This window comes from Neoarius graeffei, chromosome 6, assembly GCF_027579695.1.
Source record: "Neoarius graeffei isolate fNeoGra1 chromosome 6, fNeoGra1.pri, whole genome shotgun sequence".
Classification (NCBI taxonomy): domain Eukaryota; kingdom Metazoa; phylum Chordata; class Actinopteri; order Siluriformes; family Ariidae; genus Neoarius; species Neoarius graeffei.
In genome coordinates, this window is record NC_083574.1 from 39,448,069 (window position 1) to 39,467,341 (window position 19,273).

The window sequence follows — 19,273 nt, forward strand, 5'->3', positions numbered from 1 at the left end:
TACTCACGGTATATGAGCTGATATCCTAGTAGTAGAGTAGCCAATCAGAGTGCACGATTGTTCATATCCAGTGAATGCGGACAGAATAATTCCATATATGTTCCATATGTTGTTTTGATGTCTTCAGTATTGTTCTACAATGTAAAAATGAGTGTTTTAGTATGTTCAGATCCTCAAGTAAGATTACCGTAAAATACCAAATAATAGCCCGGGCGATTATTTGTCTCAATCGCGTAAGAGACCCGGCGCGTATTAGAGACTAGGCGGCTATTTGGAACAGGCGATTAATTCCTTCTTCACAAACACCTTCCCCAAAATCTACCTCAAAACGGGGAAAAAATCATTCTCAGATAGGCCTACTTTTAACCAGTATAACTTACAGTTTGTTTAGAGTTAGATTACAGATAGCACGGTGCCGACTTCGGGGAATTTTGAAGACGCAGAATGCATCTTCGCATGGCACAGTCGGGGTGGATAAAGGATAAATCACACACCTTTTCCTGTTAATGACTAGTTAAGCGCATGCTTTACAAAATAATCAAGAAACCACACCATTGTCTGTGCGCAGCACTGTGATTTAATTACTCTGCAAAGTTATGGTCACTTGCTATCACCCTCACCCATGCAGCCTCCACCCTTTGCGCTTCGCGATGTCTGTCAATCTGAAATTGCATGGAGGGCGCGACGTTGAAGCAACATAATTAGGGTGCGAAGTGTCAAACCAAAGGGTTTTTTCTTATGCTGAAAAATAAGTGACCTGCAGTGGCTACATACTGTCATCTTGCATCACGTTTCTCTCCAAGACGTCTCCCCATTTGGCGGATATGAGCCTATTCCCCGAGTGAGTTGGTACGGTGGCTCGACCCCGTAGAAAACTTAAAGTTCGGATGAAAGTTAGTTGAATAGGTTACTGACTTGTAGGCCTACATGTTGCCTGCCTGACGCGTGCTTCTGCCCAACTTGCACGACAGATTACTTGTTGAAAAGGCCCCTTGGATTAGATTGGCCGCGAGCAGACTGAAATGCATGTTAGAACGCTCTCACCTTTTTTGTAAAGCGTCTTCCAGATCCGAATGGGTAAGGGCAAGTGAAATGGTATAAGGTCTTTAATAAAACTCAGTGTGTGCTTTGACGCATGCATTCGGCAATTTAGGTCGTTTAACAGAAGCAGCAGTCCAACCTTGGAAACCCGCAGTCCTCAGTGTCACCACACACGCTGGCTTTCGTTGGGTATACCCAAAGGGGTGGCTAAGACATCTGTCAAAAGTTACGGAGTTGCATTCCTCAAGAAATATTACGGTAGACCAAGATTATAACATTGAAATGGCATGTTTATTATCACGTAACAAAATGTTGTAAACAGTATTATAGAAATAATTTCATTCATTCATTCATTCATTCATTCATATTGTTTCGGTAGAAAACTATGCAATGCAAAATCGTTTAAACACCAGAAAACCAGAAAAGTGCTGGGCCTCAAGATTCTAGATAGAACGTTCGGACGCTTTTTTTTTTTAGACCCCGGCGAGTATTCGGAACCGGCCTTTATTTGTCACAACACACCCGTACACCCGGCCGTTAAAGGGAACTCGGCGGTTAATTGGAACTCGGCTATTATTTGGTATTTTACGGTATACACTTTCTTTTAATTTATGGATGTTCTACTCATTTTATTTAGTGAAGACTGGTTCTTTAATTCAGTTATTTAAACATAAGATGGATGAATTTAGGGTTTAGTGATGGTACCTTGCTGGTGACATAATGAACAGATATTTGTACACCAGACTGGTGGTGGTGGCGGAGGGGCTGTTTTACTTACAGGGACCAATCAAACGTCTGCATAAGTTCAAAGCAGTATAGATATCGCTATGCAGAACTTTTGATCTCCAAGATATAAAGACATGCCCAGACTATAGCATCAGCTTTCCATTTTTTTTTTTTTTGGTTTCTTTTCATACTTTTCATACACACTGTTACACAAAACACACACATTGGACATACCTCTTGTTTGCGGTCGTCCCCATGTCTCTGGAACTGCCAGTAGATGAGAGCACGCTGAGATTTAGGGTTGCACTCCAGGAAGGAGCTGCTGTTCTCCACCCCATACACTGTCTTATCCAGCATGGTGCTCTCATCATTCTCCTCATCTAAGAAAAAGAGAAAGAGGTTCCGTTTCAAGATATACATTCCCACTGGGAAAAGGCCATGCAGAGGGCAGAGAGTGAGATCTGGCTATGTCAGTGGTCAGTGTGTGTGAGTGAAAGACAGGGACCAAAACAGTGTGTGTGTGTGTGTGTGTGTGTGTGTGTGTGTGTGTGTGTGTGTGTGTGTGTTTATGAATGTGTTCATGTTCATTCCAATCACATTCTCATGCATCTGCAAGAGGCCCTCATGTCCAGAAGACAGGATATGAGCTAGTAATTCAAACCATGAGCATGAACTCATAAGGACACACATGTATTCACAACCACACACACAATTTATTTATTGCTCTGGGATGCTTCATATTTTCAGATCAGGGTGTCATATTGAGGTTCTGCCCGACTGTTCTGTCACTGCCCTTACTGAAATATCATCTTTTTCACGTTTGATAATATGGTTTTGGGGGTTTTTTTTCGTTTTTTTTTTCCACTTATGGGATTATGTGAGTAATTTGTAATCGCAAACTAAAACGCATGAAGGTGCATTAACATCATGTTCTGCCTTAAAAGTGCACATGCACTTTTCATCATGTGAACATTATACGCATTACGTGTGGAAAGTCTGCTACATGTGGAAAAAAATGCATGAAACATGACATATGAAGTGTCTAAAAATGAAATTTCACACGTGTATCATGTGAAGTCCATAGGACTTTTCAGTCAGGGTGTAACAAAGTGGGCGTGTGAAACAAAAATAGTCCGACGTTAAAGTCTGTGTGGTCTCGGCGTGAGTGTATGTTTCTGTAGCTATGAAAGACTTCTGTTGAAGTTAAATATACACCTTAAACATGCAGTTCCACTCAGTTAAAATTTTATTTTAGTCTGAAGGTAATAATTGTGGAGGCTGTGAGCCAGTTGAGATTCCATTTAAACCTTAATGTCAAGCCTAATGAAAATTCAAGGTTTTATACTTGTTTAGGTAAAGTATATGGTGTGTGTTTGAAGAGGTGATGAGTATAGCGCCCTGTGGTTCGTTATAAAATGCTGAATGAGGGTTAGCATCTTAAATCTGCAGCTCTTACCGTTGTGCTGCAGGTCCGAGCACTGAGTAAGAGGGTCTCCGTTCCTGATGTCCTGGCGCCTGGTCCTCCTACACACACGTATACACACACATGATTAGGGAATGCATAAGGTGAGCTACACATGTGTAAACATTCACTAAACACGTGCATTTTGTCTTTGTCAGACATGAGTCCATGAGTCCTTCATCTCTCACGGCTTAGCGTGCAAAGTAAATTGCATATAATATTAAGTGTGTGGGTGCATGAAATGGTGCCTGTTCAAGCTCCAGGCTATTTAGGCCCTGTCCACATGGCAACGGATTCAGGTGACTCTGATACAATTGCTTATCGTTTAGGCCTGGCGTCCACACGGCACCGGCGTTTTGGGCGCCCAAAACGCAATCTTTTTGAGAACGGGTTCCAGAGTGGAAAGATCTGGCAACGTTGCCGTTGCGAAGTCGTCTGGATGAGTAGAACGGATTTGTTTACGATGACGTCACAACCACATGACTGTGAGTGCTTCACGCCGGGTAGAAGTGTAACGAACTCGATGAGAGTTGTCAACAAATCCTATAACTTGGTTCATGAAACGCGCTTACAAAATATTTTCACTGTGAATATTTGTGTAATGGTGCAAAGTGAGAGAGAGAGAGAGAGAGAGAGAGAGAGAGAGAGAGAGACTCTGCCCTTAGGGCAGAGTCAATCCCGCCAGCAAAAATAGGGAAAAAAAGGAGCGATCTCACCTCTTCAGATGTTGGTTTAAGTCCTACAATACATTCCTCAAAAAGGGCGTAGAAGAGCAAATTAATCCATCAACGTGTAGCATTCAATTTATTCCGGACCATTAAAGACGCCGCCTTCCGCGTAGAATCATACGTCATCCTCGCCGCCATATTGGATAGGTCAAAGCAGAGAATAAAGATTCATGTGCTGCGTTTAACTGTACCAACAGGTTTACCGTCCAAACGAGATCACATGGGATTACCTTTCACAGGTGAGACTGGAAAAATACTTTTCATTGTATTTGGTCATTATAATGTAATTTTACAAACAGATTTTCCTGACTTTGTGGCTAATATGAAGTCTCGCGCATAATAGTTTATGCGCATGCGTCCTTACTTCTTCTATTGTTCTGGTGTCTCCGAAGGGACCGTCTTACAGCGCCCCTAGAGGTGTGGCATCTGTATTGCATCGTTTTCAGCAAGCGTTGCGTTGCCATATGGACCTGATTTTTTACTGATTGTTGCCCATTTGGACGCGATATATTTTTAAATAACATCTCGTTGCCGTTGTCGTGTGGATGTAGCCTTAGGCCAAGTTTACATTAGACCGTATCTGTCTCGTTTTCTTCGCGGATGCACTGTCCGTTTACATTAAACCGCCTGGAAACGCCGGGAAACGGGAATCCGCCAGGGTCCACGTATTCAATCTAGATCGTGTCTGGTCCGGTGCTGTGTAAACATTGAGATACGCGGATACGCTGTGCTGAGCTCTAGCTGGCGTCGTCATTGGACAACGTCACTGTGACATCCACCTTCCTGATTCGCTGGCGTTGGTCATGTGACGCGACTGCTGAAAAACGGCGCGGACTTCCGCCTTGTATCACCTTTCATTAAAGAGTATAAAAGTATGAAAATACTGCAAATACTGATGCAAATACTGCCCATTGTGTAGTTATGATTGTCTTTAGGCTTGCCATCCTTCCACTTGCAAGTGGTAAGTGATATGCGCTGGGATCACACACACAGGGGCTCAGTCCCGAATCACAGCTTGTGCACTTCACTCGCGCACTCTGTGAGCTGCGCAGGGCCGGAGTGCGCACCCTCCAGAGGGCACTCGCTGTTCAGGGCGGAGTGATTTGGAGCGCAGGATGCCTGCGGAGCCGAGCGTATCCGTGTATTGGTATTGCTGTGTGCACGCGAATCGTGTATTGGTGTTGCTGTGTGCACACTAATCGTTTTAAAAACGTTAATCTGATGATCCGCTGATACGGTCTAATGTAAACTTGGCCTTAGTCTGTGCAATACAGCACTACTCTAATCTTTGCTCTTTCTAAAAACATGGCAAGCAACAGATTTCCTGAATCTGTCCTGTGTATGAATCAACTTTCAAGGTGATTCAGCCTTAATAATACAGCCAATATGTATGCGAGTCTGTTTCTCTGCGAACATGAAATAAATAAAGAGCCTGTTGTACCACTGTAACAGCATTACTGGTAATAGGAACACAACCAGAGCGTCAGTGACGCAGTAGCCTACACAGCCGTACCATGAGAAACCAGACTCGTTTATAATTAACTAAGTTGCTCTTCATGAGAACAATTAGAACAAATCGCTCTTCCAGGCAAAACAATCTGAATCAAAAACCATTAAAAAACTCAGGGAGGAGTAATGATTTTCCTGAAAGTTCATTAACCAGCCTACTGTAATTAGCAACTTGTTAATGAGAAATCACAAAGCCAGGGAGTAACTTTTTTGTGCAGACTGATTAGATCTTCCAAACAAAATAATCAGAATCAATGTCCAGTGAAAACTCAGGGAGGAGTAGCGATTTTGTGAATTGTGGACAGACGCCGGACACCGTGTGATAGCAATAGCTCACCCGGCCTATGGCCGTGTGAGCTAATTATAAACTAGCCAGACCATTTGGTAATTATATGTTAATCCTTCAACTGATAGTTGAATTGGAATTTTTTAAAAAAAGAGAGAGAAAAAAAGGTATGTACTGGTACAGTATGTGGCACTGGTGAATTGTTACTATTAGAGTTGGGACTTGAGCTCAGCCAAAACTTAGCCAGACACCAAAAAAGCAACAGGGCAAAGGCTTTTGCAAGGGATTAGCAGCAGGCTGCCAGGTCACTCCGCTGTGTGTAGTTATCGATGTTGATTTTAAAAGTAACTAAGTACAGTAAATTATACAGGGAAATGAATACTTAAGTCTGAGTGAATAATACTGTAGCGAGCGTGCATGGAAGAAGAGTCTGGAGACAGAAATGATAGTTTCTTGGTCGTTAGCTGGTGCTACTTGCACTCAATAGCACTGGCTTGACCGCTTTATTAGCATTCGCTAACACTACAGATGAATGCTACACCGACTGGAAGGTGACTTCACTGCTGTGCTGACAGTGCCGATTCGCGGGTAAGCTAGCATTGGTCTTCAAGAATGCTGATACGTTTGGGCCTTCTCTGTAGGCCTAGAAGGTCCTAACGGTTCCCCTCTAGTATCTGGTTAAATCCCAAAAGGGTTGAGACAATCAAACAAATAAGAAATGCATTCAGGTTAATGGTTTGTTAAATAAAAAAAAAAAACAATGTTAATATTGGGGCGGCACGGTGGTGTAGTGGTTAGCGCTGTCGCCTCACAGCAAGAAGGTCCTGGGTTCGAGCCCCGGGGCCGGCGAGGGCCTTTCTGTGCGGAGTTTGCATGTTCTCCTCGTGTCCGCGTGGGTTTCCTCCGGGTGCTCCGGTTTCCCCCACAGTCCAAAGACATGCAGGTTAGGTTAACTGGTGACTCTAAATTGACCGTAGGTGTGAATGGTTGTCTGTGTCTATGTGTCAGCCCTGTGATGACCTGGCGACTTGTCCAGGGTGTACCCCGCCTTTCGCCCATAGTCAGCTGGGATAGGCTCCAGCTTGCCTGCGACCCTGTAGAAGGATAAAGCGGCTAGAGATAATGAAATGAGATGTTAATATTTAAATACCGTAATACCAGAATTTTCACATACATTTTACACATTTGTTTTTTGTTCAGGATTTGTGGAGTAAAAATGGTCCAATAAGCAAACAATGGTTAAGTCACACCTTTAAAAAGAGTAATAGAAGGGTCATATCCACACCAACAAACATCCCCCTACTCTGAATGTGAACCACTTTGTCACCATCCATCATCACTTCCTATTCAAAGCCTCTTTAAACTTCTTGCAAAGTCTTGCCAACATCTGCATTTTTATAATTTCTGAGCTTTATTAGTGATTGTCATTTCCATGTTCTTGACCCTTGCTTTGAGTTATGACTACTCTTTGTTTTGATTACATTAATGCCATTTATCAGACGTTCTTATCCAGATTGACGTACAACATACCCAGAGCAGTCTGGGATTAGGTGCCTTGCTCAAGGGCACTTCAGCCATTCCTGCTGGTCTAGGGATTTGATCCAGTGACCTTTTGGTCCAAAAGCTGCTTCTCTAATCATTAGGCTATGGCTACATCCACACGACAATGGCAACGAGATTTTTTTTTTAAAAATATCGCGTCCACATGGGCAACGGATCAGTAAAATATCAGGTACATATGGCAACGCAACGCTTGCTGAAAACGATGCAATACACATGCTACACCTCTACGTGCCCTGTAAGACGGTCCCATCGGAGACACCAAAACAATAGAAGTAGACGCATGCGCATAAACCCCTTCTTCTGTAGCATCAGCCACATAAAGTTTTGATTATTAATCAGTAGCGTAAAACGAAAGACGCGGAAAGAGGAATGAACGGGGGTAGATGGAAGCCGGTACACCAACATTCTGATATCCTCCAGAATTCTTTAATGGTCCGGAATAAATTGAATGCTACACGTTGATGGATTACTTTGTTCTTCTACACCCTTTTTGAGGAATGTATTGTCGGACTTAAACCAACATCTGAAGAGGTGAGATCACTCCTTTTTTTTTTTCCTATTTTTGCTGGCGGGATTGTTTTTGTTTTTGGAAAGCGCACGGGCGGTGCGCGGTTTTGGTTATACTGCTTCCGCAGTGTTTGGACTAAAGACTCTGCCCTAAGGGCTATTCTCTCTCTCTCTCTCTCTCTCACTTTGCACCATTACACAAATATTCACAGTGAAAATATTTTGTAAGCGCGTTTCATGAACCAAGTTATAGGATTTGTTGACAACTCGCATCGAGTTCGTTACACTTCTACCCGGCGTGAAGCACTGACAGTCATGTGGTTGTGACATCATCGTAAACAAATCCGTTCTACTCATCCAGACAACTTCGCAACGGCGCCATTGCCAGATTTTTCCACTCTGGGACCCGTTCTCAAAAGATTTCGTTTTGGGGCACCCAAAATGCCGGTGCCGTGTGGACGCCAGGCCGAAACGATAAACAATTTTATCAGATTCACCTGAATCTGTTGCCGTGTGGACAGGGCCTATGGCTTGATTGAGCCCAAATATCTGTTTTTTACCTTTGCCCATTTCAACACTGATTTTTGGGTAGTTTATTGGATTTTGTTAATAAACCTCCTGAATTCTCACACATCTCCCAAGACCTGTTTATTTCACGAGGACACAGTCTTATCTTTCGGCTCCTGATAAGGATGTCTGGATGATGATTTCTTTAGTGAGATAATTTTAAGAAGCTGGCATGGTGGTGTCGTGGTTAGCACTGTCACCTCAAAGTAAAAAGGTTCTGGGTTCAAACCCCATGGTTGGTGAGGACCTTTCTGTGTGTAGTTTGCATGTTTTCTCTGGGTGCTTAGGTTTCCCCCACAGTTCAAAGACAAGCAGATTAGGTAAAAATCTGGCTTTTTTTTTTTTTTTTTTAGGGTTTGCACAAGCTTAGTGCTGGTCCCAAGCCCAGAAAGATTAGGGAGGGTTGCGTCAGGAAGGGCATCCAGTGTAAAAGTCTATGTCAAAGGGGTTGAAAATTAATCGGGCTATGCCGTGTATTCTTCCCTTGTTACTATGTGGTCTATGTGACAAATCAAATAAATTAAATTAAGAAATTCAAATGAGGCATTTGAAACACTGACTAACATGTTCATGTGAGATCGTTTGAAACAGCACATAGAGAAGTAACCCAAACTGTAGTCTAGTTTCAAACTATTTGTATTAAATTGTATGTCTGGCTTATTTCCACTGAAGTTGAGTGACATTTAAATATTGTCCAAACTAAAAAATAGATTTTGATATTGTGTGTATGGTTTTGAAAATATCACGGCACCACTTGATTTCAAATGTCACGTTCCCTGTTGCTCTGTTCCACCCTGTCAATGCAGGCGTGTTCAAATCTCATGACAAAAATAGCAACTGAGCACTAAAATGAAGAAAAAAAAAGGGCATCCACCCAGTTAAATTAACAATACACTGCTGTTACAGCAGCACTTACACCTGAAAGAAATGCGAGCTTCTTGTCTAACCTTTTGTAAGGTTGACTCTGGACACATTCTACAGAACTCTTTCATTCACTGTTTATGTTCCCCTCCTGCAGAATAGCAGAACTGTGCAGCAGCACACTCACAGTTTCAGGCCAGGTTAAACAAGCTGTGATCACCAGCTGGGAGTACCTCTTAGGAGTGGGAAAGTATCGGGAACACTGCGAGCCATCCCACGCACAGTAGGGGTCTCGCGCTAGACAGCATTCAGCGCAGGCCTTGCCATAAATGTCACAGCGGTGCAGAGGCATCTGGGAAACGCCAATGTTCGAGCCTAGATAGAGCTGTTGCTGTAGAGAGACAGTTGAAATATATGTCAGATATTCACATTGAGTTTGGTAGGTTTGATCCATATCCTTACATTTGTATTCAAATGGTTTCACCTTTCCCCCTCATCTCCATTCTCTCAAACACAGCGCAAACCTCTGACTATCCAACAGGCCATGTGTCGAAAACCAAGGAATCATAACCAAGGTTCCAGCTTCCCACCGGACACCTTGTTCCATTCTGACCTCCATCGGGGTGATCATCACGAGGCCAGGCATTGACAACTGTACCCGCTCCCTCTCTCGAAGCTTCTCAGTCGCTACCCCCCCTCCTCCCACAGAACTTTCTGGAATCTCAGCAGCTCTCTCAAGTGTTAAACTGGTATACCATCCCTCTTCGCTGAGGCGGCACCCTCAAGTGTACACCTTTTGTACCTTTAGTGTGTATGTTTTTCCCAAGAAAGTGGCACCATAAAGATATCTTCCCTTAAAATCACACTATATCCACATTTCCTGGTGAAAGGTACATATTAATGGTACAAAAAATAAGTGTACCACCCTGGAGACAAAGAAAGATACCGTTTCGTACAGAATACTTTGGAATATATTTAAAAGACGCCAGTGAATATTCAAGATAGAGTGAAAGGATTAAAGATATATCTAGTAGTTACAGAAATGTTTATAAGATGTTCCAAAAGAACGTTGCTCATATTAGGAGAACATCTAGATGTTCAGCTATTGTGAATGTTTTTAATATGTCTTTTTGATGACAACTGATTTTATAAAAGCCGTCAGACTTAAAGGAGAACATGTAATAGCTGGAGTTAATAGTTTGAAGGATTCTGTGTGGAAGTTCGCTGCTGTTTAATTATAAACTAATCCAACATCAGTGTCAGCTTGATTATTCACACCGTACAGAGGAGAAATCACGGCTGAAGAAACACAGTCTCTAGTTGATTATCACATGGGGATGTTTTCTGATGTTTACGTAAGAGATCCTTGATGTTGACAGACACTCGTGCATATTGTCGTCATCAGTTAAATATTCAGGCATTGCTTTGGAAATAGACTTCTTCTTCATCAATTCTGCATGACTTCTCATTTTGTAGACATCAGAAAACAGCTATCATGCGATAATCCACTATAGATAGGCACTGAATGTGGCACTGCATCAAAGACCAGAAGAAGAGAAAGATAAAAATGAGTGTAGAAACAGTCATTTACGACAGTTTCTTTAGAGTTATTGAGGTAAACAGACACGGGTAGATCTCTGTAGGGATCCTTTCCATATTGTCAGACCTTATAATAATCTTATGAGCCTGTCAGTGGTGAAAGAAAAGAGCCTCAATGAGGCTGTAGCTCATACCAGCCACTGTTGTGTGTGAGTTTGAAATCCGATCAATCCTGTAGGAAGAGTAGCGATTTTTGTGAAATTGCATATGACCCCGATGTAGCCGCATCCATGGTAGCCACATGGTGAACAGTTCTTGTTGGAATATGTCTTTAGAGTCTTCTGGATGAGTTTCAGTGAAAACATCCTCGCAGTTTACGAACAGTAGGGTTTGGTGTGGCGAGTCACCTAAAATTTTCAAATGCCCATAAAATGTTAAATATGACAGGTGGCGCCACCGTCTTGACAACTTTTATACACACCAACCTGCGGAACATTTCCATATGAGTTTGATCAAAATCTGATCACTCCTGTAGGAGGAGTAACAATTTTCGTGAAATTGCATGTGAGCCCAATGTAGCCTCATCCATGGTAGGTGGCACCACCTGGTGAACAACTCTTGTTGGAATATGTCTTTAGAGTCTTCTGGGTGAGTTTCGGTGAAAATGTCCCAGCAGTTTACGAAGAGTAGTGTTTAATGTGATGAGTCACACAAAAATTTCAGATGCCCATAAAATTGTAAATATGGCAGGTGGCACCACCATCTTGGCAACTTTTATGCACACCCACCTGGGGAACGTTGTGTGCGAGTTTGATTGAAATCCTATCAATCTTGTAAGAGGAGTAGCGATTTTTGTAAATAGTGGACAGATGGACGATGGATGGACGACGCATGATCGTATAAGCTCATCCGGCCGCTGGAGCTAAAAAGCACTTTACTTTGACATAGATGATTTCCCCATAGGATTACATTTTGTATAGCAGTTTTGCGGTTGCCAGGTATAGTGTTCTAACTCTATACTGGACTGATTCCGATCGTTTTTATTCTAAGTAAATATCTTGATCCAAAGAGAACAGAAAATAGGGCCCAGGTTTAAAAAATCCCAGAGTTTCCCCTTTAATTACACACTGTGTATTTGTGTATATAATTCTATACTCAATCCATTACTTTTAATACTGTTACTCAAACACTGTCCCCAAAAAACTATGTAAAATGCATGAAATTGTTGCCTGAGATGGGTTTAAAACATTTTGAATGCTTAAATGACAGTTTTCTATGATTCAGTGTTGAATAATGATACAAAGTAAAATTCAATTTGGAGGTGTTGCAAGTGTTACGATACCACAACCATGGAATCATCCCTAACACTGTAAAACTGTAATCCATGAATAGAGTGTTACACCATGAGGGAAGAGCTATGCTGAGTATGTTTGTGGTATATGGCAGCTCCAACAGCGTTCTATCACTTCTGTTCACAGAGCTCTCATGTAACGTTGTGGCCAGCTCTCCCCTTGGACTCATTCTGTCAACCTCACTTACTCTTAGAAAATAGCTTCTTTACTGCTACACTGGCAGATTATACAATGAAGGATTTTTAGTCATGACAAACATCTATGTCTGATAAACCTTACCTGTTTGGTGGACAGCTCCATAGCGGTTATAGCTGTTGGTTCCTGCAAGAAAGAAAAAAAAAAAAGTGTTCACATCAACGCTCAGTAACGGAAATGACATTACACATACAATATATCCCATGCTGTATATAGTAAATGGGGCATAATTCAGGAATTGTTCATACCCTAAACACAGTCATCTCTTCCAGTAAAACTTCCTCAAGGTCATGCCAAGTGCCTCTGGGGATCGAGACCACCTTAAGAACTGTGCCAAGATCTGAAAGGATCATAAATAACCTGTTAAGTACCATTTTATTGGATGATATCAACAGTGAGCATATTTTATGTAATTAATTTGACAATTACATATATACTGTATATATGGCTATATTACTAATATGCTATATTACTATAAGAGACTATTACTTTATTTTTTTATTTTTTTTTCCTACCTCATCCTGGTTTCATTCATTCTGAGTAGTGTGTTAAACAGAATACATAACTATATTTATTCATTTTACTATACTATACTATATTATACTATACTATTAATCAAATATACCATGCACTGAGAGGCTCCGGTTGAAATTATGGATTCTCTGAGGTAGTTATGCTAGTTAGCATAGTACCATTTAGTCTCTCAGTGCATGGTATATTTGATTTTATATCTCTCATCAAAAAAATCCAAATTAAAATTTGTTAAGATTGAATCTTGACAAGGCGGCACGGTGGTGTAGTGGTTAGCGCTGTCGCCTCACAGCAAGAAGGTCCGGGTTCAAGCCCCGTGGCCGGCGAGGGCCTTTCTGTGTGGAGTTTGCATGTTCTCCCCGTGTCCGTGTGGGTTTCCTCCGGGTGCTCCGGTTTCCCCCACAGTCCAAAGACATGCAGGTTAGGTTAACTGGTGACTCTAAATTGACCGTAGGTGTGAATGTGAGTGTGAATGGTTGTCTGTGTCTATGTGTCAGCCCTGTGATGCCTGGCGACTTGTCCAGGGTGTACCCCGCCTTTCGCCCGTAGTCAGCTGGGATAGGCTCCAGCTTGCCTGCGACCCTGTAGAACAGGATAAAGCGGCTACAGATAATGAGATGAGATGAGATAATGAATGAATGAATCTTGACATGAACTCACTGGAGGCAGCCATGTTTGTTGTTTACATCAGAGCAACCTTCGACTCGTGCATGTGCAGTGTACCATGCTATCGCCTGCCTCACTAGGCATGATCATGATATGTAGATCAACACACAGATAAATCCTCGCGGAGCCACAGCTGTGACTCGAGTCGGCCATACAGCTTGAAATTGTGACATCAGTTCATGTTATATCCAGGATATACCATGTCTGATTCACACCATATCCTTTTTTTTTTTTTTTTTTGGACATCACGAGATGCATTTGTTAATCAGTGGTGGAACAATTTTATGTCACGTGAGCCATCCTTGACCAATCCCTGCATGGGAATTTTTTTTTGATGATATATATTCTCCTTTTATACTGGTTTCTTCCTTCTTTTGGAGTATCTTAAAAATATTCAATAAAATCTAATCTTTTTGAATACTGTACTGTACTGTTATACAATACTACAATACACTGGACTACACTGCATGACACAATGGTATACTGTGCTATATTTGTCCATCCTGCTTTCATTCTCTTTATCACTTTACTATAATTATCTTTGCCAACTTTGTTGGAGGAGGTTACTTTTTTGCCTCCATTTGTTTGTCTTTTCCCAATGTAACTCAAAAAGTAATGAACGGATTTTGATGAAAGGTGGACCATTGGCCAAGGAAAATTAGATTTTGATGCAAATACAGATATGTATGTGGTTTCAGGATTTTTTTTTTGTCTGTTCCCAACGTAACTCAAAAAGTAGTGAACTGATTTTGATGAAATTTGGTGTACAGCTTTAGCATTATCCTAGGTTCAAGTGATTTTGATTTTGGTGTTAATAATCTGTGGCTTGGTGCAGGTATGTACTCTACCTAGTACCCTTCTAGTTGTGATATATTATAGTAGAATATGATACATTATATGATAAAATACTATACTAATGTAGTATATTTTTATTTCTTCTCCAACATCTTGTTTTGTGTCATAAATACTTATTGAAAACATAATTTAATAGATTACGAAGCAAGAGAGTATATTCCGCAAAAACAACACTACACTATACTATTGTAATATGTACTATAGTATAGTTTAGTATAGTATGTGAAGAAAACATCTTTATTTCGGATAATTAAAAAAATCAAGTAAAGTATTATGTATAAAATGACACTTTTTAACACGTGATCACTGACATCATGGTTGTGACGCTACAGTATATCCTCTATTCCACTAACCTGTGCCAATGAACATGACGTCATATTGTCCGTCTTCTGCCTCCACTCGGTCCACGACGATCTGTGTGAACTGGTAATCCACATCAGTTTTAATAATAATTGGGCGGTTGTTTAGGGGCAGCACAGGGTTATACATAGCTGGATGACTTCGGGCAAAAGTGATAACATCATCAGGTAGATCCTTTGTGGACTCAAACCCTCCAAAGGTTTTGCTTGGACACTGTCATGAGAACAGAAACAGGAGATAAAGATACAGTCCATTTTCCCGAGCTCTCCCTTTGTGACAATTTAATTATAAATCAAAGCCGTCTCACCGTGCCTGGGCGTGGATAGGGTACTCTGCCTAGAAAGGGCACCCACTGGTAATTGGGTCCATCTCGGTGAGCATAGGGACCCAAAAACACCCTCCTTACATCAGCCATGCTGTACATACACACTGCAGAGCCTTTAAAGATATTACTGTAAAGGAAAAACATGTTTAATGTCAAAATCAGTAATACCCTGATAAGTTTCAGGCAAATAATGTCATTACCCCTAAAGTGACCGAGTGGGGTCATTTATGACCCTGGGCATATAATTTTGTGTGCAGTTTTTATACATTTGATCTGAAAAATATTTCCTACCATGAATTTGTCAGTTAACTTGTCCTACAACTGTTCATAGGTTTTTGCAGGGATCAGCCGAATGGTGTAGCAAGAGTAATGAAAAATTATGTGAAGCATAGGATTTCTTGCAGTAATTCCTTATCAAATTTTGCTTTTACCAACTACTTATCTGTATGTTGTACTTTTGTTGCAGTGAACCATGGCAAGTAGACCAAGAATAGCTAGATTTACAGTTGCAGAGGCATCGAGACAGATACTTGAGGCCCAAAGTGATGATGAAAAAAGCTCAATTGATGGAGATGATTAATTTTAGTATTAGCATATCTGCTAGAAATAGCATGCTAGCTAGTATTAGCATATTAGTCACTAGTTCTGATGTTACAAAGATCCCATCAACACTGCAATGGATGTTTTTGCTCATACTTTGCTTTTCATGATACATTTTCAGTCAGTGTTGTTGAATGAAGTAAATGTTCCAGTAAGACATAACAAAGACTGTCTAGATTATGTTATATTCTTCTTATGCTGTGTTTCTTTACCTTCTTTCTGCATTAAAATTTGTTGTAAACCATACCTAGCTACATTTATATATTTTTATAGTATCTGTCTTGAACACAGGAAGTGGTATATGTATGTAAAACCAAGACAAAATAACTAGGGATACAGATTCATGTACTGAATATATTAGCGGGGTCATAAATGACCCCACCCGGTCATATTAGTCGCTAAAATAGCTTGGTCGCTTGAAGGTTAAATATACCTGGATGTTGTGAACACTGCATAGATGATAGGATTCTTGGAGTCTTTTGAGTTCATCAGAAAGATGTCCTCTGAAAAAGATAAAAAAATAACAAGAACTGAGTTTCATGGACATTTCATAATTATCCTCCCTCTATCTCCATCACACATTCACTCTTAGATCCATCCATCCATCATCTGTAGCCGCTTATCCTGTGCAGGGTCGCGGGCAAGCTGGAGCCTATACCAGCTGACTACGGGCGAAAGGCGGGGTACACCCTGGACAAGTTGCCAGGTCATCACAGGGCTCTTTTAGATACAGTCAAAGCATTCTTATCAATACCTTGTTAAGAACGCAGCATATATTTCTTGATGCACTAGACAAAAAGGACACTGTAGTGGTTAGAATGTTCACTATGGATTTCTCGAAACACATTCGATAATGTTAAGCAACTTTGTACTTTAAACTCATGTATGGTTAATTGATATGTAAGGTTTTTTTTTAAGCAGATAGAAGGCAGCAAGTGGTGTATAATAGAATTATTTTAGTATTATATAAAGTAGTTAACAAAGGGACCACACAGGGGAGTGTTAGTGGCCCATCCCTTTTTAATTTGTTTTTAAATGATCTGGAACTACAGTGGTGCTTCAAAGTTTGTGAACCCTTTAGAATTTTCTATATTTCTGCATAAATATGACCTAAAACATCATCAGATTTTCACACAAGTCCTAAAAGTAGATAAAGAGAACCCAGTTAAACAAATGAGACAAAAATATAATATTTTGTCATTTATTTATTGAGGAAAATGTTCCAATATTACATATCTGTGAGTGGCAAAAGTATGTGAACCTTTGCTGTCAGTATCTGGTGTGACCCCCTTGTGCAGCAATAACTGCAACTAAATGTTTCCGGTAACTGTTGATCAGTCCTGCACACCGGCTTGGAGGAATTTTAGCCCGTTCCTCCATACAGAACAGCTTCAACTCTGGGATGTTGGTGGGTTTCCTCACATGAACTGCTCGCTTCAGGTCCTTCCACAACATTTTGATTGGATTAAGGTCAGGACTTTGACTTGGTCATTCTAAAACATTAACTTTATTCTTTTTTAACCATTCTTTGGTAGAACGACTTGTGTGCTTAGGGTCATTGTCTTGCTGCATGACCCACCTTCTCTTGAGATTCAGTTCATGGACAGATGTCCTGACGTTTTCCTTTAGAATTTGCTGGTGTAATTCAGAATTCATTGTTCCATCAATGATGGCAAGCCGTCCTGGCCCAGATGCAGCAAAACAGGCCCAAACCATGATGATACCACCACCATGTTTCACAGATGGGATAAGGTTCTTATGCTGGAATGCAGTGTTTTCCTTTCTCCAAACATAACGCTTCTCATTTAAACCAAAAAGTTCTATTTTGGTCTCATCCGTCCACGAAACATTTTTCCAATAGCCTTCTGGCTTGTCCACGTGATCTTTAGCAAACTGCAGATGAGCAGCAGTGTTCTTTTTGGAGAGCAGTGGCTTTCTCCTTGCAACCCTGCCGTGCACACTTGTTGTTCAGTGTTCTCCTGATGGTGGACTCATGAACATTAACATTAGCCAATGTGAGAGAAGCCTCCAGTTACTGAGAAGTTACCCTGGGGTCCTTTGTGACCTCACCGACTATTACATGCCTTGCTCTTGGAGTGATCTTTGTTGGTCAACCACTCCTGGGGAGGATAATAATGGTCTTGAATTTCCTCCATTTGTACACAATCTGTCTGACTGTGGATTGGTGGAGTCCAAACTCTTTAGAGATGGTTTTGTAACCTTTTCCAGCCTGATGAGTATCAGCAACGTTTTTTCTGAGGTCTTCAGAAATCTCCTTTGTTCGTGCCATGATACACTTCCACAAACGTGTTGTGAAGATCAGACTTTGATAGATCCCTGTTCTTTAAATAAAACAGGGTGCCCACTCACACCTGATTGTCATCCCATTGATTGAAAACACCTGACTCCAATTTCACCTTCAAATTAACTGCTAATCCTAGAGGTTCACATACTTTTGCCACTCAAAGATATGTAATATTGAATCATTTTCCTCAATAAATAAATGAGCAAGTATAATATTTTTGTCTCATTTGTTTAACTGGGTTCTCTTTATCTACTTTTAGGACTTGTGTGAAAATCTGATGATGTTTTAGGTCATATTTATGCAGAAATATAGAAAATTCTAAAGGGTTCACAAACTTTCAAGCACCACTGTACATGGACAGAAGGAAATGTCATTAACGAAATATGCTGATGACTCGACTATTTTAGCTTCTGTGTCAAGAGATTTGCCAGATAAATCTGATATAACTCGACAAAAGTCTATGGCCTGGACCAAGGAAAACTCTATGCATTGTAACACCACTACAGTGCCTTGAAAAAGTATTCATACCCCTTGAACTTTTTCACATTTTTCCACCTTACAACCACGAACTTAAAAGTTTTTTATAGAGATTTTATGTGATAGACCAACACAGAGTAGCACATAATTGTGAAGTGAAACAAAAATGATAAATGGTCTTCAAAATTTTAAACAAATAAAAATCTGAAAAATGTGATGTGCATTAGTATTCAGCCCCCCTGCATCAATACTTTGTAGAGCCACCTTTTGCTGCAATTACAGCTGCAAGTCTTTTGTGGTATGTCTCTACCAGCTTTGCACATCTAGACACTGAAATTTTTGCCCATTCTTCTTTGCAAAATAGCTCAAGCTCAGCTAGATTGGATGGAGAGCATCTGTGAACAACAATTTTCAAGTCTTGCCACAGATGCTCAATGGGATTTAGGTTTGGACTTTGACTGGGCCATTCTAACACATGAATATTCTTTGATCTAAACCATTCCATTGTAGCTCTGGCTGTATGTTTAGGGTCACTGTCTTGCTGGAAGGTGAATCTCCTTCCCAGTCTCAAGTCTTTTGCAGCCTCCAACAGGTTTTCTTCCAGGATTGCCCTGTATTTAGCTCCATCCATCTTCCCATCAACTCTGACCAGCTTCCCTGTCCCTGCTGAAGAAAAGCATCCCCATAGCATGATGCTGCCACCACCATGTTTCACAGTGGGGATGGTGTGTGCAGGGTGATGAGCAGTGTTAGTTTTCCGCCACACATAGTGCTTTGCATTTAGGCCAAAAAGTTCAACTTTGGTCTCATCTGACCAA

General features: G+C 41.0%; 1 protein-coding gene across 1 annotated transcript in view; it reads right to left on the reverse strand.

The window, feature by feature from the left end:
* sema3ab (sema domain, immunoglobulin domain (Ig), short basic domain, secreted, (semaphorin) 3Ab) overlaps positions 1-19,273 on the reverse strand; it is a 102,116-nt gene that overhangs the window by 5,151 nt on the left and 77,692 nt on the right. Inside the window, exons 9-16 of the mRNA XM_060923629.1 lie at positions 16,107-16,176; positions 15,056-15,200; positions 14,742-14,961; positions 12,585-12,676; positions 12,421-12,462; positions 9,484-9,641; positions 3,224-3,291; positions 2,002-2,147 (exon numbers count right to left, since the gene is read on the reverse strand). Of these exons, the coding sequence (XP_060779612.1) occupies positions 2,002-2,147; positions 3,224-3,291; positions 9,484-9,641; positions 12,421-12,462; positions 12,585-12,676; positions 14,742-14,961; positions 15,056-15,200; positions 16,107-16,176 (941 nt within the window). The remainder of the gene's footprint in view (positions 1-2,001; positions 2,148-3,223; positions 3,292-9,483; positions 9,642-12,420; positions 12,463-12,584; positions 12,677-14,741; positions 14,962-15,055; positions 15,201-16,106; positions 16,177-19,273) is intronic.